The 25,674-nt window shown below is 30.1% G+C and overlaps 1 protein-coding gene across 1 annotated transcript in view; it reads right to left on the reverse strand.

Annotated features, from left to right (window-relative positions):
* Positions 1–7,130: 7,130 nt before the first annotated feature.
* The window catches only part of LOC127171694 (WD repeat-containing protein 70), an 87,062-nt gene continuing 68,518 nt past the window's right edge, over positions 7,131–25,674 (reverse strand). Inside the window, exons 14-18 of the mRNA XM_051120492.1 lie at positions 24,903–25,003; positions 23,196–23,275; positions 19,924–20,040; positions 16,500–16,662; positions 7,131–7,896 (exon numbers count right to left, since the gene is read on the reverse strand). Of these exons, the coding sequence (XP_050976449.1) occupies positions 7,812–7,896; positions 16,500–16,662; positions 19,924–20,040; positions 23,196–23,275; positions 24,903–25,003 (546 nt within the window). The 3' untranslated portion in view covers positions 7,131–7,811. The remainder of the gene's footprint in view (positions 7,897–16,499; positions 16,663–19,923; positions 20,041–23,195; positions 23,276–24,902; positions 25,004–25,674) is intronic.

Here is a 25,674-nt window from a genome sequence, read left to right on the forward strand (position 1 = left end):
AAGTATTATTCTAGAAAATAAAAAGCTGATGTTGTTTTGCCAAAAAGCAAAACCGTCATTAAAACAGCCAACGCGGCCCGTCGTGCGCTCGAGCCGGACCTCAGATGGCTCGTCTCCAATTATCTCTTTAAAATACGGTCTGGCCTGACGTGTTTACATCTCACTGTAATGAAATCAGTGCCAGAGACCGCCTGCGCCGAGCCGAGCGCCACAAATGGACTGTTTGATCAGAGCAAATAATGTTACATGTGACCTCTTTAAACCCGCTGTCCGCTCCGTCCGGTCAGGAGCGACCGCTGAGGTCAAACCGGCCGTTTGCCCATTAATCTGTACGGAAAAAAAGCACCGCGGACCCCCGTCGTTTAAGACCAATTATGTCAAATCAGCTTTGTCTGCTCTAACCGACTTGAAATAAACTTCTCAACAGGATCAATTCTCTCAATTGTAGAGCAATCTGGGTCTTCGACTGTAAACAGGCCCTTAGGATGAGAAAATGCCGCAAAAGCCCAAAGTATACTTTGTTTTTGTACGTGTATACTAAACAAGCACAGCCAATTCTGTCTTTGAACTTCCATTTTCCCAATAGCTCTTTACAGCATCACTGTCTAACAGTAATTAGCTGGCGGATTTACTTACTGTAACGTTCAAAGCAGATGCTATAACAAATGTCAGTATACTGGGAAGATTTTAAAACGAGCGGTTCATTCATACATTCGTACGGAAGACAGAAGACAACGACCGCAGCGATCCACATATGTGCTCTAGAAATCTCGCTATTTGTCTCCAGTTAGCAATCAAATATATTTGTACTCTTTTAAACTAAAGTTGGCTCTCTCGTAAACCCCTTAGACAAGCGCTTGTCAATGCGGGCGTCTGTTGTTGCTGTAGTCTTTGGTATTTTGTTGTTGTTGTTCCGTCTCTTTAGTTTTGTTTTCTTCTGTTAAACAACACCCCGGGTCAGTGTTGCTTCCTTGTGGAGTAATTGATTTTTGCAAAGCACATTTAATGCACATGTGCGACCTGAGCGTACAAAAAGTACGCGCGATTACAAAAATCAGGTGGTGTTCTGTCGACAAAGTATACATTGGGCTTTACTGTTGCATTAAAATGCCGTAATCCCTGAACAGATCCTCCGTTTCACAAGTATCTAGGCCAAACCTCTCTGAAAAGCACGAGGTGCCTCTTTTATCAGGATATATTTCATCAGCCGTTTCACCTTAATCATGATAAACGTGCTTTGGAGTCGTAAATGTAACCGAAAACACGCGTTCGTTTCGTTCCTCTGTCCTGACGTATGACGGTTTGCTCGGCGCACATGTCCGGCGCGTGTAACTTACGTTCGTGGATTCGTCGAAAGAGAACATTCAAGATAAGAGTTCAAATGTCTGCTGAAACTCATTTTCCGTCCTGCAGTGTTCGTCGGTCCTGTGAGACGTTTTGTCTTGTTTTGTGTTACTGAACCAAAGCTCTCTACAGACTTTATTTTTGTACAATATTCATTTTATAACTTTTTACAAAATAAATCTCGTTTCTATCATGCTTTTGTGTGCGTTTATGAATGCATCGTCAATGCACGAGGTTTAAAAAAAATAAAAGAACAGTTAACCAGATAAACAATTTATTCAAAGGTGTCCTTTGAACCGCACCCCAATGTTGTTTAAGTTCTAGAAAAATAACTAGAAAAATAGTCGTTTATTTTTATAATATTTATATAGCATATTAATTAAATATTTTATCTTAAAAAATAATATATATATTTTTCCAGTTATCCTTTTATATAGTTATCTAAAACATTTAATTGTAGAATATTTATTATTTAGAAAAAATAAAATATTTTTAAATTTTATTTAATATTATACATATTTTTTTCTAGTGCTTTTATCTAGTTATGCTCAGATCTAAAACATTATTACATATGTGTCGCAAAATAAATATATATTGGAAAAACTAAATTATAAATGAAGTTAAATTTGTAGTTTTTAAATTATAAAATGTGTTTTAATTTTATATATTTCTCTGGTTATGCTTAAATCTAAAACACTGCATATATGTAGCACAAAATCAATACATAAATATATATTAGTAAAATTATAAATTATATTTTTAATGTTTTTTTAAAGAAGTCTCTTCTGCTCACCAAGCCTGCATTTATTTGATTCAAAGTACAGCAAAAACAGAACATTCTGAATATTTTTACTATTTAAAACAACTTCTATTTGAATATATTTTAAAATGTAATTTATTTCTATGATTTCAAAGCTGAATTTTTAGCATCATTACTAAATTTTTAGCATCATGATTTGCTACTCAAAAACATTTATTATTATTATTATTATTCTGGAAAACAGCTGAGTAAATTTTTTTCAGGTTTCTTTAATGAATAGAAAGAAGAACAGCATTTATCTGAAACAGAAATCTTTTGTAACATTAAAAATGCCTTTATCATTACTTCTGATCAATTTAAAGCATCCTTGCTAAATAAAAGTATTAATTTCTATTTTCTATCATGTTTCTTGAGCAGCAAATTAGCATATTAGAAGGATTTCTGAAGGATCATGTGACCCTAGCTGAATACTGAAGTAATGATGAAAATTTTCAAAATGAAAATTCTGCTTTGAAATCACAGGGAAAAATTACATTTTAACAGATATTCACATAGAAAACAGTTATTTTGAATAGTAAACATATTTCACAATATTACTGCTTTTGTATTTTGTATCAAATAAATACAGGCTTGGTGAGCAGAAGAGAATTCTTCAAAAAAAATAAATAAAAAAAAAAAAACAACTTACTGTTGAAAAACTTTTAACTGCTAGTCTATCATAATAAATTTGTAATTTAATATGATTTTAGTTGTGTTACGTAAAATCCTTTTTCTAGTTATGGTCACATAAACACTACAGACACATTAGTATACTCTGTGAATTACTAGACTGAATTAAAAAATAAATAAATAAATAAATAAATAAAAAAAGAAGATATTTACAGTAGGAAGTCCATCATACTGCAGGGCTTTCAGATGATCAGTTGTCTGTCAGCTGAAGCTCAGATGTGCTGAGAGACATTTCAGGGCTGAGGAGCAGTTTGGAGAGTCGGGATCTGTCCCGCTCAGCTCTAATGCATTCCTGAACAGCAGCCCAGGATTCTATGGTAAACAAAAGCTGGCTGTAAAGCTGGGCCGAGCAGTAAATCTGGGCACTCTGTGCAAATGTTTCCATGGGGCTGCAGAGGTTTGTGAAGAAGCGTAACGGTTCTCTGTGTCACTGATTGGACCAGAAGAGGCCTGATCCCACATTCAGACATGTAGATCCAGAACGGCACTTATGAGGAGGGATCTGCAAGAAAATCATGCAAATTGTTCAGCTGCTTCTGCAGAGAAAGGCCTGTAGAATGCCTGATAAAAACATGCAATATGATGCAGCTTTATAAAGAGACAGACGGACTGACTGAAGGACAGATGGATAGACAGAACAATGGTTGGATGGACGGCTGGCTAAATAAATAGAATGATGGCTGGAAGGATGGATGGCTGGATGGCTGGAATGATAGGGTGAAAAATGGATGGATGGATTGAACAATACACTGAACAATAGATAGGTATGTGGATAGATGGATTGATGGATGATAGGATGATAGGGTGAAAGATTGGTGGATGGAATGATAGGGTAAAAGATGGATGGATAGATGGATGGATGGATGGAACAATAGATAGGTGGATGGATGAATGACAGGAAGAACGATGGATGGATGGATGGAACGACAGATTGAACAATAGGTGGGTGGATAGAAGGATGATGGATGAAATGATAGGTGGAGGGATGAATGGAGGGATGGGTGATGGGTGAAAAATGGATGGATGATGGAATGACAGGTAGAATGATGGACGGATGGATTGATGGATGAAATGATAGGTAGAACAATGGATGGATGATAGAACAATTGATTGAACAACAGATAGGTGTATGGATGGATGGATGATAGGGTGAAAAATGGATGGATGGATGGATGGAATGACAAGTAGAGCAATGGATGGAGCGATAGATTGAACAACAGACAGGTGGGTGGATAGATGGATGAAATGATAGGTAGAAAGATGGATGGATGGGTGGATGATGGATGGATTGATAGGTAGAACAATGGATGGATGATGGATGGATGGAACAATAGATAGGTGGATGATGGATGGAATGACAGGTAGAACAATGAATGGATGGCTGGATGGATGGATGGATGGATGGATGAATGAATGAATGAAACAATAGATAGGTGGATAGATGGATGGATGATAGGGTGAACAATAGACAGGTGGGTGGAAAGATGGATGGATGGATGAAATGATAGGTAGAAAAATGGATGGATGGATGGATGGATTGAACAATAGATAGGTGTGCGGATGAATGGATGGATGATAGGGTGAAAAATGGATGGATGGAATGATAAGGAGAAAGACAGATGGATGGATGGGACAACAGATAGGCAGATGAACAATAGACAGGTGGGTGGAAAGATGGATGGATGGATGAAATGATAGGTAGAAAAATGGATGGATGGATGGATGGATTGAACAATAGATAGGTGTGCGGATGAATGGATGGATGATAGGGTGAAAAATGGATGGATGGAATGATAAGGAGAAAGACAGATGGATGGATGGGACAACAGATAGGCAGATGGATGGATGGATGGAATGATAGACTGAACAACGGATAGGTGGGTGGATGGATTGATAGACAGAACGATAGAACAACAGAATGAAAGACAGATCCAGAAACTCATTGTGCTGGAGGTGTGATGTGTCGTACTGTTTGCTGTGATCATCCCACAATCATTAATAAAAACTGAAAATATGTCTTACCAATTTCCAAAACTGCAGAGCAGCAATAAATCGCCATTTCTGGACTAGAGAAAAACATGAGTTTGGCAAATCAGAGGAGACATAATGACAGTACAGTCTACATAGGCCAGTGGTGCCCAACCCTGTTCCTGGAGACTGACCTTTCTACAGAGTTTAGTTCCAACCCTAATCAAACACACCTGTCTGTAATTATCAAGTGCTCCTTCAGATCCTAATTAGCTGGTTCAGGTGTGTTTGGTCAGGGTTGGAGCTGAACTCTGCAGGAAAGTCGATCTCCAGGACCAGGGTCGAGCACCCCTGACATAGGCCTACATACAGTATGTGTTTGCATGTTTTCATTAAGACCCATATTCAAAGCTCAGAAGCCCAATTAACCCTCCAGATTCACCGTGAACCTCTACAGTCAGTGATTCTGAGAACAACGTGACAACAAGCCCCAGATATACGATCCACTGACAGGCGGCGTTGACTTATAGGGCGGCCGAGCTCACGACACGCCCGCCGCCTCGAACCAAAGCACACGGTGACATCACCTGCTCCGGCATTCCCACATTCCCCGGCCCGTAACGGACACTGGGGCGTTTGTTGACATCAGCACTCAGAATAGGCCGCTGGATTAGGCCGTGGCGCTGGGGAAGCTGGGATACTTCACTCTTCACGACACTTTTCTGATCGGCGGATGATTTGCTTTCGAGGGTTTCGCAGCTGCAGATATCCGGAGGATTATTTCTGGGTTATTATTCCGAGCACTATCCAATAACACGGCAGAAATGTCGGGAAATCCCTCGACACGTCCGTCCATCCCTGCAGGAGAGACTCCGGACACGGGAGGCTTAAAGCGAAGGAAAACTCAAACGCATTAGTGGCTCTCTGAGAAACGATAGTGTTTCAAGATCTCGTCTCGTGTTTTAAAAAGCAAAAGCGTAGGTCCTGTAGGTTAGCCAGAGGGTACATTCCATTCGGTTGTAATGAGCGGAGACACATAATCCACATCTACTGCTGCAGCGGCTCGTTCTTCAGCGGTGGCATCATCTTCATCCACCGACTGTTATTGATGTGCACTTATGCAAGCCGTCTAAAAGTAGATGTTTACAATCAGAGCATTTCAATTATGCACCTACTTTAAAAAGCCCAAGCTACATCAGCATTAATAATGTGGCCTAATTATTCACGTCCTGTGCTTTTCTTTTGCATTTTCTAATTTTTCATAGACTAGACTATAAGCAGGAATCTCATGAAACCGGTCATAAATTTCACCACACACACATGCACACACAAAAAGCCTAAATAAATAAAAATTAATTAAAAAGAATTACACACATATATACACACACATATATATGTATTATTTCATTTAAACTGCAAAATATTAATACATCATGGTGGTACTTATTGTACTTTATAGTCATTCAAATAAAAACTAAAGTATGTGCCATAAACACTGTGACCAACAATATATTTATAAAAAAATAAAAAAAAATACAAGAAGTTGTATATGTATTAATGACAGTTTTGGAAGGAAAATTGGCTTAAATTGTCATTACAATATATTTTTCATATTTATAGATATTAATGTGCAATATATATAGTGTAATATTATATACATATATATTATAAATTTTTAATATATTTTTTAAATAAATAAATAAATTGTATTTTGCTGTGTGTGTGTGTATATATAAAATCAATGCAATTTAATTAATGACAATAAAATAAGCACTGTGCATTAATATAATCATGGTAAATACATAAAATAATTATTAATTATTAAAATAAAGTATTATACATATACATATATATATACATACATATATACATATACATATATATATATATATACACACATATACATATACATATATATATATATATACACACACACACACACACACACATACATATGTATATATATATACATACATACACATATACATTTTTAAAATTTAAATTAATATAATTATTGATGTTAAATTATTTAAACCAGCTATTTAATTAATGACAGTAATATAAGTTTTTTTATTTCAATTGTAATGTATATTAATACATGACAACTAAAATAAAAAACACAAATTTTTATTTATTTATTTTTATTTTGCAGTGTGTATATATACACATATATATTGTGTGTATATGACAATAAAATAAGTATTGTGTTTTAATATATCACAGTAAATACATAATTAAAATAAAGTATATATGTTTTTTATTGCATTTAATTATATATATATATATATATATATATATATATATATATATATAAAAATACAAACTACAGTAAATATTCAAACAACAGAAAAGGAGTCTTCTGCCAGACACAGTGAAGATCCTAAAAAGCTTAAGGTTTAATAACAAACGAAGTATCTAAAGATTTTTTTTGAGTAAATATTTATAGAGCGCAGTGATTCATGGGGGAAGACGAGGAGTCATTCACACGGGACATTCACCGGAAAGGAATGCGTTGTGATAACGTGACGTCCCGTATGTTTACACACAAGAGCGCCACGCATACATGTGATCCGACACGCCGATACGTGCGCGCTACACCGCCTCATTCGGCTCTGACAAAAAATAACAAATATCCAACACTATTTACTGAAGGCTGACCGAACGTAAAACACACCCATTTTTGCTTTTCAACCCGCGATACCAAATAAAAAGGGCAAGGAGCGTTTGTATGAGAAACAGGCCACGTGATGGGTTTAATTATAATCTAAAAGACAAAAATACAAAATAAAAAACAGCCAAAATAAGAAATCAGACAATAATGAATCATCTGTATGAGCTGGTAATGACATTTAGCAAAAAATACCACTTTTACTACAACATTTTCTATTTCTTCTGCTCAAATTCTGACTTAAATCTGTCCTTTTCCATAAGGTTTGTAAGAATCCAGATGGAGATTCCAGATTCGTCTGAACTCCACAACTCCAGAGTCAAACTGGAAGAGGAAATCTCCTCAGATCTTGCGTTTCTTCCATTCTGGCTGATCTTCGTCAGGCTCCTCTTCCTCCTCCTCGGCAAACAGCGGATCCGGCTGCGTCCTGTCAGAGAAAAACACCTCGTGAGAGAAATTCAGGTCTCACACACAGCGTTCGCCGTGTGAGAAATGGAAAACGTGATCTGCGGCCCACTGACAGAGAGACAGAGAGGATGATGGGAGATTAATCCAGTTCCCTACTTTCATTCAGATCGCTGATTAAAATACAACATCTGCTGCGAGTCACAGGGGGACACTGACACACACACACCACATCACAAACTCAATGCATTTTAAATAACATTTAAATTAATATAAAAAATGATGGTAAATTATTTAAACCACCTATTTAATTAAGGACAGTAATATAAGTTTTTTTTATTTCAATTGTCATGTATTAATACATGACATTTAAAATAAAAATACAAATTTTTATTTATTTATTTTTATTTTGCAGTGTGTATATATACACATATATAATGTGTATATATGACAGTAAAATAAGTATTGTGTTTAAAATTTCAGATAAAAAATTAAATAAAATTACAGCCAATACCACTTTGGTCACTGATATACTTTCACTCAAAATTCTTGTAAAGTAAAATAATAAAATTAAATAAAAAAATCTAAAATAAAATAAGATTAAATAATAAAAAAGGTTAAATGCAATATGTTTGTAAATAAATAATTAATTAAAGTACAAAGGAAAAAATAAATAAATAAATACGACCAAAACCAAAATGGTCACTAATATAATTCCACTTATTATTCTTGCAAAATAAAATAATAAAATTAAATATAAAAAATAAAATCAAGTAAAATAAAATTGAAAAAAAAGGTTCAACGGGTCAAATGCAACATGTTTGTAAATAAATAAATTTCAGAAAACAATTACGGCCAATTCTTGTAAAATACAATTATAAGCTATAAATCAAAAAAGGTGTATGTATATAGTTTTATTTATATTTCGAATTACCTTTTATCGTTATAATTCCAGGCTGCATTTTAAATTTAGTGTAATTTTTTTTTTTTTTTCATTTAATGTGTTGGGGTTTTTTTTTAATGAATGATTTTCTTTTCATATTATCATTTAGGTTAATTTTGTTTTTTTATTTTTATTTATTCATTTTGTAAATTTCCAATGAGTAAATTTAGTACTTCAGCTTAAACTTCTTTCAGTCGCTTGTCAAGGCAACATTTTTTAATATTTTAGTTTTCATTTAATATTTATATTTTATTTCAGCTTTACTTCATTAACAAAGACAATCTTTTAAATACTTTGGGCTTTTGAAGTTTGATTTTAGATTAAATAATAAAATAGTTTAAATTGATAAAAAGTATATAGACATTTAAAAAAGCAACTAATAAAAATGACAAAAAAAATCTAAAATTTTAAATCTAAAACAAAATTGTCTGATTTGCTAGTGTTGTTGAAATTGAGGCAGGAGGTGAATTTGAGACGTCAAACGTCTTTCCGCTGATTGTTCTGACAGACATGAGAGGACAAATGAAGCTGAAGTACAGAGGACAAACGCTGATGACAGACGACACGAGAGACGCTGCGGCGCTGACCTCGATTCACACCGCAGCGTCTCCAGTGTCAGAGTGTGTGTGTGTGTATGTGTGTTCGGACACCTGAAGACAGCAATTAAAGCGGCACGACACGAGCAGCACGAGAGTAACAGGATCATTAGCTCTGTGTTCATTACTGTAGTAATGGAGTGATGAGACCAGCTCTGCTCTCCTCTAACGATGGAGATCCAGTTACACACGTCAGTCACACAAAACACACAAAACACACACCTGAGACGCCAAACAGCACACGGTAAATCTGCTCAGTTTAACAGCTTCAGAAATGTGAAGAGTTTCAGTTAAATCAATAAGTATCTATAATGTTTTAAAAATAAAGCATCTAAAAATTATTCAGATTTCTAATTATCAACAGGTTTTATCAATGTAATCTTAAATTTAAAAATTTTGATTAAAAAAAAAAACTAAAGAGAAATTGAAAGCATATCTGGAAAGGTAAATAAATAAATAAACAAACAATAAAAATCTTGAATCAGACTAGAACTGATAATTTTTAAACAGGTCAAATGCAATATGTTTGTAAATAAATAATTAATTAAAGTGCAAAGGGAAAAAAAATTAAATTACGGACAATACCAATATGGTCACTAATATAATTCCACTTCTAATTCTTGTAAAATAAAATTAAAAAAAGGTTCACCAGGTCAAATGCAACATGAAAATTTGCAAAACAAAATAAAAATCTTCAGATTGATAGCAATAATTAAAACAGTACTAATAATTAAAATAAAATAAAATAAAATAAAATAAAAATAATGTAAAAACTGAGAATTTGCAAGACAAAATAAAAATCTTGAATCAGACTGATTTAATTATGTAATTAAAACAGTTTTGACTAATACCAATATGGTCACTAATTTATTTCCACAAAGAATTAAAAAAAAATAAAATAAAATAAAAACTAATTAATATTAATATATTACTAATTCAAATAGCGATAATTAAAACAGTTTGGACTAATACCAATATGGTCACCAATATATTTTCACAAATAATTCAAATAAAATAATAATAATAAAAAAAAAAAAATGATATTAATATATTATTAATTCAAATTCTTAATATTATGGACATACAGTATTACCACAAAAAATTATTGTAAAATAAAATAAAAATTAATAAAAAAAATATACATATAAAATAAAATAGAGTAAAACAAAAAAATCAGTTCAACAGGTCAAACATGTATGTAAATAAATAAATAAATAAATCAGAAAAAATAAAAACAATTACAGCCAGCACCAATATGGTAACTGATATACTTCTACTTAAAATAAAAATAATAAAATAATAAAAATAAAATAAAATAAAATAAAACAAAATAAAGTAAAATAATAAAAAAAAAAACAGGGCAAATGCAATGTTTGTAAAAAAAAATAATTTCAGAAAACATAATTACGGTCAACTCTTGTAAAATAAAATTATAAGAAAAAAAGAAGTAATATAAAAAAAAAAAAAAAAAAAAAATCTTTTTCCAATTTAAAAAAATAAAATAAAAAATTACAGCCAGTACTATTATGGTCACTGATATAATTACAGCTATAATTCTTGATATTATGAATATACAGTATTACCACATATAATTCTTGTAAAATAAAATAAAAATTAATAAAAAATATATATATAAAATAACAAAGTAAAATAAAAAAATCAGTTCAACAGGTCAAAGTCAACATGTTTGTGAATAAATAAACAAATAAATCAGAAAGAATAAAAATAAAAACAATTACAGCCAGTACCAATATGATAACTGATATACTTCCACTTATAATTCTTACAAAATAAAATAATAAAAATAAATAAATAAATAAAATAAAGTAAAATATATATTTTTTTAAATGGTTTAACAGGGTAAATGCAACGTTTGTAAATATATTAATTTCAGAGAACATAATTACGGCCAATTCTTGCAAAATAAAATTATAAAAATAAAACAAGTAACATAAAATAAAGTAAAGTAAAATAAAAAAATCTTTTATACAATTTCTTTATGGTCACTGATATACTTAAACCTATAATACTTGCGAAATAAAATAATAAAAGTTTAACATGTTTGTAAATAAATAAATAAATGAAAAATTTCAGAAAATATAATTATGGCCAACACCAATCTAGTGATATACTTGTGATATACCGCTTGTAATTGTTGTATCATATAGGCAGGATTTAGGCCTGCGCTCCCACAAAAAACACAAGAGCAGCAGCGCAGCATTCAGCGCTGGGTATCTAAACAGTAGCGTGTTCACGTCTCTGATCTCGTCACGCTATCCGTCACACTCGGCCTTTGTTGGCTCGATTCAGTTCTGCCAGCGGTGCAGCTGAACGGACCACCGCCGAAACAGATCCGTGTGTTATTCTCCAGATAAACATCCAACAGAAGAGATGAACAGATATAAAGCTGACAGCTTCTTATCGGCAGCATATTTCAGGACCACACGCTCCCGCTTTACTGGGACGCACACGGCCAGAATGTAAATACAAAGCCTCTGCTCACAGCCGCTCGCTTTCACTACACGTAAACACAACATAAAACTGGGATTTCCACATGCATTAAAATTCCATCAACCTGGAAAACCTTTCACGGAATCGCTCGTCCCACCGCGGCAGCGCCATTCGGTCAAATCTTATTTTAGGATTTTGGAATCAGGATGTAATACATCACTGGAGTATGAAGAAAATCATTACAAAAAGACTGTATTTTTGGCAACGACTGTGGATGTTTTATCTGACGATAATCCACGTACTACAGAGAGCCCAAAAAACACAAGATAACGAATGATTTAATGTTTAGACCTTGACTTGGGTGATTTTGTCTTTTCCTACCAAAACAAAAAATATTATAGTCATAAAATATTTTCTTTCAGCAGTTAAATTACTACATTTTTACATTTAATAAATATACAATTATAAAATGATTATATATTATATTATTATTATTATTATTAATTATTATTAAATAATATATATTTTTTGCCAATAGCTGTGGAAATTGTTTTATATTTCATAATTCAGTTAATATATAATAATTAATATATACTTAATCTAGATTAAATATATACTATTTGCATATTAATTATTATATATTTATTTAATTATTATATTATGTTTTATGTAATGATATAAAACAACAATTAAATAAAAAATGAAATAACGTAAAATGGGGAAAAAAAAGATTAAACAGATCAACCTGTTTGTAAATAAATACAATTCAGAAAACATAATTACGGCCAATTCTTGTAAAATAAAATAATAAAAATTAAATCACATAATATAAAATAAAATAAAGTACAATAAAAAAATTGGTTCAACAATATCAGAAAAAATTACAGCCAATACCAACATGGTCACAGATATCCTTCCACTTATAATTCTTGTAAAATAAAATACAATTTTTTTACAAAAAAATTTAATGACAAAAATTATTTAAAAAAATACAGCCAATTCTTGTAAAATTAAAATAATAAAAATGTAAAAGATAATCTAAAATAAAGTTGTCAATTTAAAAAAAAAATTGGTTCAACTCAAAGGCAACATGTTTGTAAATAAACAAATAAATAAATATCAGAAAAAAATAACAATAAATTACGGCCAATACCAATGCTCACAGATATACTTCCACTTATAATTCTTGTAAAAAAAAAAAAATAAATAATAATAATTATATATATATATATAGAGAGAGAGAGAGAGAGAGAGAGAGAGAGAGACACACATAATTTATTTCTTTATATATTTATATATATTTGCCAACAGCTGATTATTGACTTTGCTGCCAACAGCTGGATATTTACTATTTACATATTAATTGTTACATATTTAATTATTATATGTTTTATTTGATTAACAAAAAAATATATATATATATATATATATATATATATATATATATATATAAAAATTAAATGTAAAAATAAATATATGCAATCTGTAGCATGAAGAAAATAATTAAAAAGCATAAAAAAAATAAAAAGCATAAAATAGGGAATAATTTTTTAATTGACTTGCGCAATAATCTTTGGACACTTAAAAATATCTGAATGTCACTACATTAGAAGTATATCATATATAGGTGTGGTATCTTGTTTTCGTCATGTAATACAATGACATTTGGGCAGATCTATAGGTGTTGAAACAGTGTTCGGGGTCAATGTGTTTGTTATTTTGGGACGATGAAGTGCTCGTGAATAGCGTCACCGTTCACCCTTCAGAGCTCTGTCTGTAACCGGAGCCGCGGCTGAAGATCTCCAAACCTGTACGGCCCTTCAAACATTAATGCATCTGTTAGCTGAGGTGTGACACGCAGGTGTCAGGTGAACTTCAGCCGCTCTGCTTTCAGCAACACTTTCTGTCTGTTCAACACCTGTCTCACCTGCACCTGAGCACCGGCCAGACCCGCGCACTTGCCAGCTGACGGCCGGTGAGATTCTGCGGCCTTCTGGGACACGACCTCATTCTGACCACATTATGCAGCAACATCACATGCATTCTTCAGATTAAAGGTGTCAGGTCTGAGCTCAGCGGAAAACTCTAACTATATTAGCTAACTACTGAATAATCAAATAAATTATTAATAAATGATTATTTAATAAATTATTAAACTGCAATTACACTTGATTCTATTGGCCATGCTGTTAAATAAATTAATTTATTTTTTAAAGCATATTTAAAACTTTGTACGTTATTCTGATTGTAAACTTTTAAACTTGATTCAATACTGTATACTGACTACTATTAAAAAAGTGAAAAATTTAAATTGACAAAACGGAAAAAAACTTCTAAACAAAATTTAAACAAACTAAAACCTTAAAAACTATTTTAACAGAAACTATGAAAACATTTAAAAAAAATTTATAAGCAGACTTATTTGAACAAAAATATTTGACAAACTTTTAAATATAATATATATATATATATATATATATATATGTTTATAAAATACAATGTCAGTAAGTTGAAAATTGTAAAGTTGATTAAAAAGTTGATTAAAAAAATTGTAGGTTATGTTTTTAAACAATTATGAAAATACTTATGAAAAAGCTTTATACATTTAAATTTACAAAATGAAAAAATTCTAAACAAAATTAAAACAAATTAATAACTATTTTAAAAAGCCATTTACAACATTTAAAAAAATATAAATAGAATTATTTTTACAAAAATATTTTACTAATTTTTAAATATAGCTAAAGATACATATTTAAAAGTTTATAAACTTTTATAAACTTTTTTATAAAATTGAAACTTAGTATAAACGAGAAACAAAATTACTTTACAAAATGAGAACAAAATTATAAATGATTTTAAAAATTAAAAAAATGAAAATTTTAAAAGTACATTTTTTTTTTTAAAGTAAAATAACTTTTCTACTAAGTATGATTAAAAAATTGTAGGTTTTTGATTGGATTCTTGATTCTGTATATTGACTACTATTTAAAAAAGTTAAGAATTAATTTACAAAATGAAAAATTTCTAAACAAAATTCAATCAAATTAAACCATTTTAATTTTAAAAAATTAAACAAATTGAAATTTTAAAAGTAAAAATTTTTTTAAAAATATATAAACTTATTTTTACAAATGTATTTTACAAACTTTGAAGTGTGATAAACAAAATTGTAGGTTATTTTTTGTAAACAATTATGAAAATACTTCATTCTGTATATTGACTATTATCAAAAAAATGTTATTAATTTTAATTTACAAAATGAAAAAATTCTAAACAAAACGAATTACTAGAATTATTTTTACAATAATATTTTAAAAAATTAAATATAGCTAAATATACATATTTAAAAGTTTATAAAATACACTGTCAGTAAGTACAAAACACTAGCCTGTTTATATTTTTTTTTTTTAAAGTAAAAGAACTTTTCTATTAAGTATGATTTAAAAAATCGTAGCTTTTTGATTTGGTTCTTGATTCTGTATAATGACTACTATTTAAAAAAAAAAAGTTAAAAATTAATTCACAAAATGAAAAATTTCTAAACAAAATTCAAACAAATGAAACCATTTTAATTTTAAAAACTAAACAAATTGAAATTTTGAAATTTTGAGTAAAAGAATTTCAAGGAGTTTTTTAACAATGTATAAACTTATTTTACAAACGTATTTTCCAAACTTTTAAGTGATTAAAAAAATGATTTAGTTTTTTGTAAACAATTATGAAAATGCTTCATTCTGTATAGACTTATCAAAAAAAGTTATTATTTTTAATTTACAAAATGAATTATTTTATTATTATTATAATTATTATTATTTTTTTTTATTATTTAATTTACAAAATGAAAAAAAAATCTAAACAAAATTAAACAAAATAAAAACTTAAAAACGATTTAAAAAACTTTTTTTGAAGTAGTTTTTAAGTTTTTAATTTTAAAAATACATATAAGTAGACTTATTTTTACAAACATTTTTTACCAATTTTTGAACATGGTTTTAAAATATATATATATATATAAAAGTTTCTAAAATACATTGTCAGTACGCTCAAAACACTTGTCTGTTTTGTTTGTAAAAACTATAGAATAAAAGTGACTTACAGTATATAAAAAAGAAACAAAATTACTTTACAAAATGAGAACACAAAATCATAAAAAGAACATTTAAAAATAGAAAAGTCTATATTTAAATTTTTTAATTCACATTTTTTAAAAGTATATAAATCTAAACTTGTTTGTAAAATCTGCGTCTATATTAAGTTAAAAACAACCATATTTTATTTGGAAAAATTATGGAAATAACTTTGTATGTTATCTATTATTAATAAAAATAAATGTGAATTTTCTTATCACCAATTCATCGCTAAAACTAAAACAAAGATGAAAATATTTGAATAAAAAGGTAGTGTTAGACATAAACAAAGTAAAAAAAAAAAAAAAAAAAGTAAAAGTATAAAAGTATTTTAAAAACAAAATGATAAAAAACCTAATATATGATTATAATACTAGAACTAATATATGACTGAATATATACAGATTAAACTGATGTTTTGCAGCAGTAGTGTGCAGCAGCAGCGGCTCCTCACTAGGGAACATCGCTGTCAGTGTAGCATTTGCTGCTCTGGTCTGTGTCTTACTTTTTATAGGCCGGGGCGACCCAGTACGGGTTTTCAGCGGCTTCTTTGGCGTGCCGCAGGATGGCCTCTCGCGGGTTGCTGTCGTCGGTTTTGTCCAGGGCGATGTTTTTGACGATGTAGGAGGACAGCGTCCCGCCGTGGGCCGCCACACGACCGCCTCTACCTGCTCCGGGACAAAAGCACAGATCAGAAACACACACAAATCACCAGTAACATTCACACGACCCTCCCTCGCTCTCACACACATGAACGCTGAGCAAAACATCCTCCTCCATGCAAAGAACTGTATTTATGTTGCGATTAAACAAGAGCTGAAAGATGCGGCGACTGAACCCGGTTTCTGTGATTCTGGCTGCAGATTCGGACAGAGACGGCCACAGCTGATCCTCTGCCAGGACTTTAATGTAATCTAGTGCAGTGTTTACTCAACGTCTGTGATGCTGGAACTTCTTGGCACAGAGACTCAGACTCACTCCAGCGAATAACATCAGCCAAATGTACATGGGACTTACATGAATACGGTACAAAACACAGTGTAATAATGTCAGAAAGTTGAAAATGTCATGTCTTTCTTTCTTCAGTCGTAAAGAAATGTGTTTTTTCAGGAAAAAATTTCAGTGTTTTTCTCCATATAATGGACTGATATGGTGCCCCGATTTTGAATGTCCAAAATGCAGTTTAAAAGTGGCTTCAAACGATCCCAAATGCGGTTGTAAACGATCCCAGCTGAGGAAGAAGGGTCTTATCTAGCGAAACAATCATTAAAACAAAACAATTTATATACTTTTTAATCTCAAACGCTCGTCTTGTCTTTCTCTCCCCTGTGTATTCTGGCTCAAGACAGTTAGGATATGTCGAAAAACTCCAATCGTATTTTCTCCCTCAACTTCAAAAATCATTTCAAAATCATCCTACATCACTGCAGAAGCACCGACCCAGTGTTTGCAAAGTGAACATGCAAAGAAGATCAAACACCCTTAACAAAAAAAGGTAAAACAGTGATATAGGATTATTTTGAAGTTGAGGGAGAACATGAGATGGGAGTTTTTCCACATACACTAACTGTCATGAACCGGAACAAAAACAGTCCAGGCAGAGTAAGACAAGACGAGCGTTTCACATTAATATGTATATAAATTTTATTATTTTTATGAAAACAACCAATCTTTACGCTACATAAGACCCTTCTTTCTCAGCTGGGATTGTTTACAGTCGCATTTGTGATCGTTTAAAGCCGCATTTAAACTGCATATGGAGAAAAATGCTGAAATGTTTTCCTCAAAAAACATAATTTCTTTACGACTGAAGAAAGAAAGACATGAACATCTTGGATGACAAGGGGGTGAGTACATTATCTGTAAATCTTTGTTTTGGAAGTGGACTTGTAATATAATATTAACAAAACAGCATTTGTCTAACTAGGGATAGATTGTAATACTATGAGCTATTTTATTTCAGATTTTTGCAGCCTTACTGAAACTTGGGATGTGTCAATACAGTTTAAAACTTGATTCGGGTGATTTTGTATTTTTCTATAAATAAACATTAAGCAATTAATTAAATAAATAAATAAATATGAATATAATTATAATAAATAAAAATAAAATATTAAAAACGTTAATTAATCTATATTGATATATAAATCTTAATATAAAATCATATTTTAAACTGCATATGTGGAAACATACATTTTTTGTTCAGAATTATATTATATTTAAATATTCTAAATATCTATTCATATTAATATATTAATTATAGGACATAAAAATTACATAAATACTATACATAAATTACTAATAAACATATATAAATGCTTGTCTTGGCTTTCTCTCCATAAACTCTGTGTATTCTGACTCAAGACAGTTAGGGTATGTCGAAAAACTCAGATCGTATTTCATCCCTAAACTCCAAAGATCATTTCAAAATCATCCTACATCACTGCAGAAGTACAGACACAGTCTTTACAAAGTGAACATGCAAAGAAGATCAAACACCCTTAAAGGGGTCATCGGATGCTAAGTTCACTTTTACATGTTGTTTGAACATTAATGTGTGTTGTCAGTGTATGTACAAATCTACCTATAATGATAAAAATCCATGCAGTGGTTTTTAATTAATCTGTAAAAATAATATCCCCTTTTTCAAATGGAGCCATTCTCAAATGCCTGTTGTTGTGGTGTCACACACACAGAGGCCACTCCCACCATAGTTGATTGACATGAGCGTCTTACCTCAGATCAGCTGTAACAGTCCAGTAACTTTAATTGTTTGGATGCTGGAGCAGGGATGTAAGTTAGACAAGAATATCTCTGATTGAGCGATTGAGGTGTTGTGTTGCTGGATGTAATAATGAACATAGTGGTCGTCATTTACTCCCGACATCTGAGCAGCTGAAGATGCAGTAGATTACATTTGTTTGTGAAGGGAATGCACCTCCTGATCTACATATATATCCGTCTATGTTCGCACAAATCATTCGTGATCCAGCTTCACTTACAGCAGAAGTGAGTATAAGGGTTTTTTAATGAACCCTTGTGATCGCCTTTTCTAATAATGTGCTAGTTAGCAAGTTTAGCAGCTAAACGCGACTAAAGTAAACAGGCTCGTCACTCCACAGAGAGAAGAGAGGGGCGGGGCGAGCAGAGCTCATTTGCATTTAAAGCAACCTCGACCAGAATGAGATGATTTTTGCAGAGCTGATTTTGGCAAGGTAAAAAGGGTGTTGTTTTACAAAACCATTGAGAATTTTTAACCAAAGTATATTAGAGACTTTTCATTAAGACCCTAAAGAATCATATCAACTTGTGGAAAATGGGCATCCGATGACCCCTTTAACAAAAAAGGTAAAACAGCGATATAGGACGATTTTTTGACATACCCTAACTGTCTTCAGTCAGAATACACAGAGTTCAGGGAGAGCAAGACAAGACGAGCATTTGAGATTAAAAAGTATTTCAATTGTATTGTTTTTATGAAAACACTGTTTACAACCGCATTTGGGATCGTTTGAAGCTGCATTTAAACAGCATTTTGGAAGTTCAAAATCGGGGCACCATATCAGTCCATTATATGGAGAAAAAAGCAGAAATGTTTTCCTCAAAAAACACAATTTCTTTACGACTGAAGACAGAAAGACATTAACATCATGGATGACAAGGGGGCGAGTACATTATTTGTAAATTGTTGTTCTGAAAGTGGACTTCTCCTTTAAGCTGCAGGATGGGAGAATTTTTTGGAGCATTTATATCATGTATTATATTTTTGTAATTTGTTGTGCTTTATGTTTTTAAATGTGTCTTGAATGTGTGTCATGGATGGTTGTCACTGCAAGACAAATTTACCTGTGGGTATGAATAAAGTAATCTAACCTAAAATAAGGGATTTGTGGCTGTAACGCTTTAAAAACATGCAAGCTTTACGTCACCTGGTCCGGACACGGGAGGCTCAGGTTTGTGGGATCTGACGGGATCCAGTCGGTCCTTCTCCAGCTGCTTCCTGGTGCTGCGCTGCCGGGCCTCACGAAACATGGGCAGAGCGTGAGCTGCGAGAAACACAACAATCACATGACGTGAAGCACTACTACACTTCTCACACACGCCACAGCAACGTGTTTATATTTACTTTTGATTAAACTGCCCACATTTCACAGTCACCAAACACCACCAAAATAAAGTGTGTTTGTGATGGTCGAGAGTGTGTGTGTGTGTGTGTTTTACTCCGGGGTCACGAGGAAAGAGTGAGCGATTTTCCATTCAGGAGTTGTGCTAATTCCTCTCACGCTACATTAAGTAAAAAGGTTAGCGGTGACACATGTCCATTTTTTTCCTCAGTGGTCCGAGGATTCACGTCACCTCAATTTTCCATCGCTATTTCCTGAGCCGCTGCTGGGTTTTGAAGGGTCTTTAGATCCGGCGGTGGATCACGTGGGCGGAGACTCGTGGCGTGACTGACGCTCTCGTGGCACACGCGTGGCTGCTGAGGGTCACGCGTTAATGGCATCGTGGCCCTCGGGTGAGACGCAGCGTGGGGCAATCCGATGGAAAGCACTCACTCCGTGCAAACACACACACAACACGGGCCAGTTAATGGGTGTGTGACGGCACTGAATGTAGGATGGCACCTCTCAGGGCAGGACGGGGCAACATTATCATTCTCTGCTAATGCTGGTTTGTTTGTGTTTGTACAGGGCTGTCAACAGTCTGATGTAGCATTTATTCTAATATAATACTAAATCTGTCATTAATTATTATTTCAGCTAAGTGACTTTTGCAGTACAATAATGATAAACACTATAAAAAAAAAAAAAAAAAAAAAAATCACTTTAAAATTCCAAATGAATCACATAAAATTATACATTAACATTACAATATACTAGAATATTAGTGTTATATTTGCAATAATTGAATAATAATAATAATAACAATAACAACAACAATAATGTATAAAAATAAAAAATAATGATAAAAACAAATTATTTAAAGGATATTATATATTAATTTAAAATAAATATATTATTAATATTATATATTTACAATAATAATAATAATAATAAAAATAATAATAATAATAATTTCCCAAATATAATAATAATAAATATATAAAATAACAAAATCATTATAAAATTCTAAATTTACATAATGTATATTAATATCGATATATCATATTATTATTATTATTATATTGGAATAATTGAATAATAATAATAACAATAATAAATGCATAAAATAAAAAATATATATATTAATATTATTATATATTTATAATAATAACAATAATAACAACAATAATAAATATATAAAATGAAGTAATTATAAAAATATAAACAATTAAAATAAAATTACATATTAATTTAAAATAAATATATTATTAATATTATATATTTACCATAATAATAATAAATGTTTAAATAAAAATATAAATGATTTAAATACACTGATACATTAATTCAAAATAAGTATATTATTAATATTATATATTTACAATAATAATAATAAGAAGAAGAAGAAGAAGAATTTCCCAAATATAATAATAATAAATATATAAAATAAAAAAATAATTATAAAATTCTAAATGATTTACATAGTATATATTAACATTGATATTTAACATTATTATTATTATTATTATTATTATTATTATAATATTTGGAATAATTGAACAAACATAATAATAACAATAATAAATGTATAAAATGAAGTAATTATAAAAATATAAACGATTTAAATAAAATTACATATTAATTTAAAATAAATATATTATTAATATTATATATTTACCATAATAATAATAAATGTTTAAATAAAAAAACAAATGATTTAAATAAACTGATATATTAATTCAAAACAAGTATACTATTATTATATATTTACAATAATAATAATAATAATAATAATAATAATTTCCCAAATATAATAATAATAAATATATAAAATAACAAAAATCATTATAAAATACATAATTAACATTGATATCTCATATTATTATTATTATTATTATTATTATTATTATTATTATTATTATTATTATCATCATTATTATTATAATAATATTTGGAATAACTGAATAATAATAATAATAACAATAATAAATGTATAAAATAAAAAACAATTATTAAAACAAATGATTTAAATAAAATTATATATTAATTTTAAATAAATATATTATTAATATTATATATTTATACTACTACTAATAATAATAATAATAATAACAATAATATCCCAAGTATAATAATAATAAATATATAAATTAACAAAAATTATTATAAAATTTTAAATTATTTACATAATATATATTAACATAAATATATAAATAATAATAAAATAATAGTAATAATAATAAATGTATAATATAAATGTACCATAATAATAATATCCAAAATATAATATAAATAAAATATTTACATGCACATGCACAGGTAGGTAAGTTTTTTTCTTCAGTAAATCAATGCCTGTTGGCCCTTTATGTTTGTCTGCCTGTTTTGAAAATATTTAGCCAGTGAGAGGTATTAAAAAGAGCTTGTGGCTAAATCTTCTTGGATCTGCTCAAACTGTCAGTCAAACCTCATAACTCCGCCCCCTTCTATCTTGACAGAATGAATGAAGTTCCACAGCAGCTGAGCTGAACGAAGTCTTGCAAGGGTAAATAAAGATCTCTATAAAGGTCTCTATAAAGGCACATATATAACAGAAAAAACTGAGCACCCATATATAGCTACAACAAACTGTTTGTACCTGTTTGTAAAACGTAATGTGATGCCGCCGTTTTAATGACTGACAAAATGCACATTTGCACACATTCGCTGGTCAAAACCCCCGTAACTACATTAGAGTTTGACACAAAGCAACTGAGTAATCCTCATCACCTAAATATATTTCTAAAATAAATTCTTTAATTTTCATATTAATTCTTCTCAAAGCCCTGTTCAGAAATTATTCTAATATTCTGATTTGCTGTTCAAGAAACAATTCTGATGATTATAAATGTTATAAACAGTTGCTGCCTGATATTTTTGTGGAAATTGTTTTAGATTTTATTTTTCAGGATTCTTTAATGAACAGAAGGTCCAAAAGAACAGCATTTATTTGAAATATAAATCTTTAGTAACATTATAAACGTCTTTAATGTCACTTTTGTGAGTGTTGATATTTATGAGAATATATGCAAATGTATTAATACATATAACAGAAAACTCACGGGTGATAATGTAATCTTGTGTCAGCGTCTCAGCGTGTCTCTCCTTCCTCTTGCTCTTTACCACACACAACATCGCACCTCTGAAGAACAAACAACACAGAAAATGGGATATAAGCATTTAAAATAATAAAATATGCTTTAAAATAAGCTAAAACAAATACAAAAAAAAAAGAATTATTTAAGAACCTGAATTCTCACAGTCTTGGAAAACCTGAATAAATTAGTATAAATTAGTATGTGTGTGTGTGTGTGTGTATATATAGATATAGATATTGATAGATAGATAGATAGATAGATAGATAGATAAAGTATAATATTTATATAATATACATTTTTTTGTAATTTTAAAATATTATATCAGGCAGAAATTGCTATTTGCAAAAAAAAAAAAAACAAATAATAATAATAAAAACATGCACTAAAAAAGGAATTAATAAATGTAATTATTATTACATACTATATCTAATTTAATTATTTAACATATTTTCACTGCTATTTTAAGGAGGATAAAATAAAATAAAATAAAATAAAACAAAATAAAACAAAACAAGACAAAACAAAACAAAATAAAATAAAACAAAATAAAACAAAACAAAACATATTAACATTAATATATTATAATGTTATTTTTATTATATTGGGAATAATAATAATAAATATATAAAACAAAAAAATTATAAAAACAAACTATTTAAATAAAATGATATATTATTTTAAAATAAATATATTATTAACATTATATATTTACCATAATAATAATAATAATAATAATAATAATAATAATAATAATAACAATATTCAAAATATAATAATAATAATAATAATAATAATAAAATATAAATATTCACAAAAAGTCTAAATGATTTACATAAAATTACATATTAACATGAATACATTATAATATTTTTATTATACTTGAAATAATTAAATAATAATAATAATAATAATAATAATAATAATAATAAATGTATAAAATAATAAATAATTATAAAACCAATTTAAATAAAATGATATATTAATTTGAAATAAATATATTAATATTATATATTTACCTAATTATAATAATAATAATAATACTAATACTATCCAAAATAGAAAATAAATAAAATAATTAAAATGTAAAAAGATATAATAGATTAATTTGCAATAATAAAATCTAACAGAGACTTAAAAAAAAAAGGACAATAATAAAAAAAGGAATTAATTATATAATTATTTTAATATATTATCACCCCTATTTTATGCATGAAATTATGATGGAAGTTTAAAAATGATTTTAAAAGTTTAAAATACTCGAAAATGTAATTCTCAAATTTATTACAGATAAATAACTAAATAAATAATATATATATATATATATATATATGTGTGTGTGTGTGTGTGTGTGTGTGTGTGTGTGCTACATTATATTTATATATTTATTTGTTTTAATATATAAATATATAAATAAAAAAAAGCGTAAAAACACAAGTGCGTTCTCTCTTGTGCTTGTCAACAGGATGTGACTTTGTAGCAAACGTGCAGACAATTGATTCTGCTCTCGGTCGACACTAATGGATTCACGAATGAAACAGAATTAGCCATTTTTGTTGAGTTTCCTCACTTCAATCAGCCCAAACACTCCTGAAATCGTTACTGAACAAACACGGGCGGAAAAACAGGAGAGAGAGTGACGTGTGAACGAGATGGACAGTGAAGCAACTGCACCTCTGACTCTTGACCGGGTCGTAGTAGACCTTCGCCAGGCCGTTCCCTGTGCCGACCATGATCTGATTCAGCTTGGGATGCCAAAGACAGCGGACGATGCTCTGAAATAACAGCAGAAGAGAGGAAACAGAGAGTGAGAACTCATTACTGGAGCAGGAAGTCAACATAAACCAATGGCGCTCGGGTGACGTCTGATATCTCTCCCCGTCCGGCTCATCTCCAGTTGACTATATTTGGCGCTCCTGGATCTCCAAGACTCGCTGTGACGAATGGGCCGCTGCCAGGGCCGTGTGTGAAGATTTGTGTGCATGTGTGACACTGTGTTTGTGTGTGTGAGAGAGACCGAGGAACAGACTCCTGAATACCTGCAAACACATGCATGCAGCGCATGTCTGTACGATGACAGCTCATAGTGACCACGGCCAAAACGGACAAGACAGCACTGTTAAAGTCACAAAGACACCAGGAAAATCTACTACAATATTAGGAACTTGTGACTGGTCAAAGTCCAACCCAAATAAATAGAGCAGATTTACATTATAATATAATTTAAAACTGTAGTAGTAGCATTAATTATATATAATTATTATATATAAATAATTAATACTACTACTACAGTATATATATATAAATAAATAAAAGTAAAGGTTTTGTACCAAAATTGAGTGAAAAATATTTCACCACTGTCATGCAAACATGCTGCACTGAAATGAAAATACCACAAAAATAAATAAAAGACAAGAAAAATAATAAAATAAACAATTCTCATACA

This window comes from Labeo rohita, chromosome 10, assembly GCF_022985175.1.
Source record: "Labeo rohita strain BAU-BD-2019 chromosome 10, IGBB_LRoh.1.0, whole genome shotgun sequence".
Classification (NCBI taxonomy): Eukaryota; Metazoa; Chordata; class Actinopteri; order Cypriniformes; family Cyprinidae; genus Labeo; species Labeo rohita.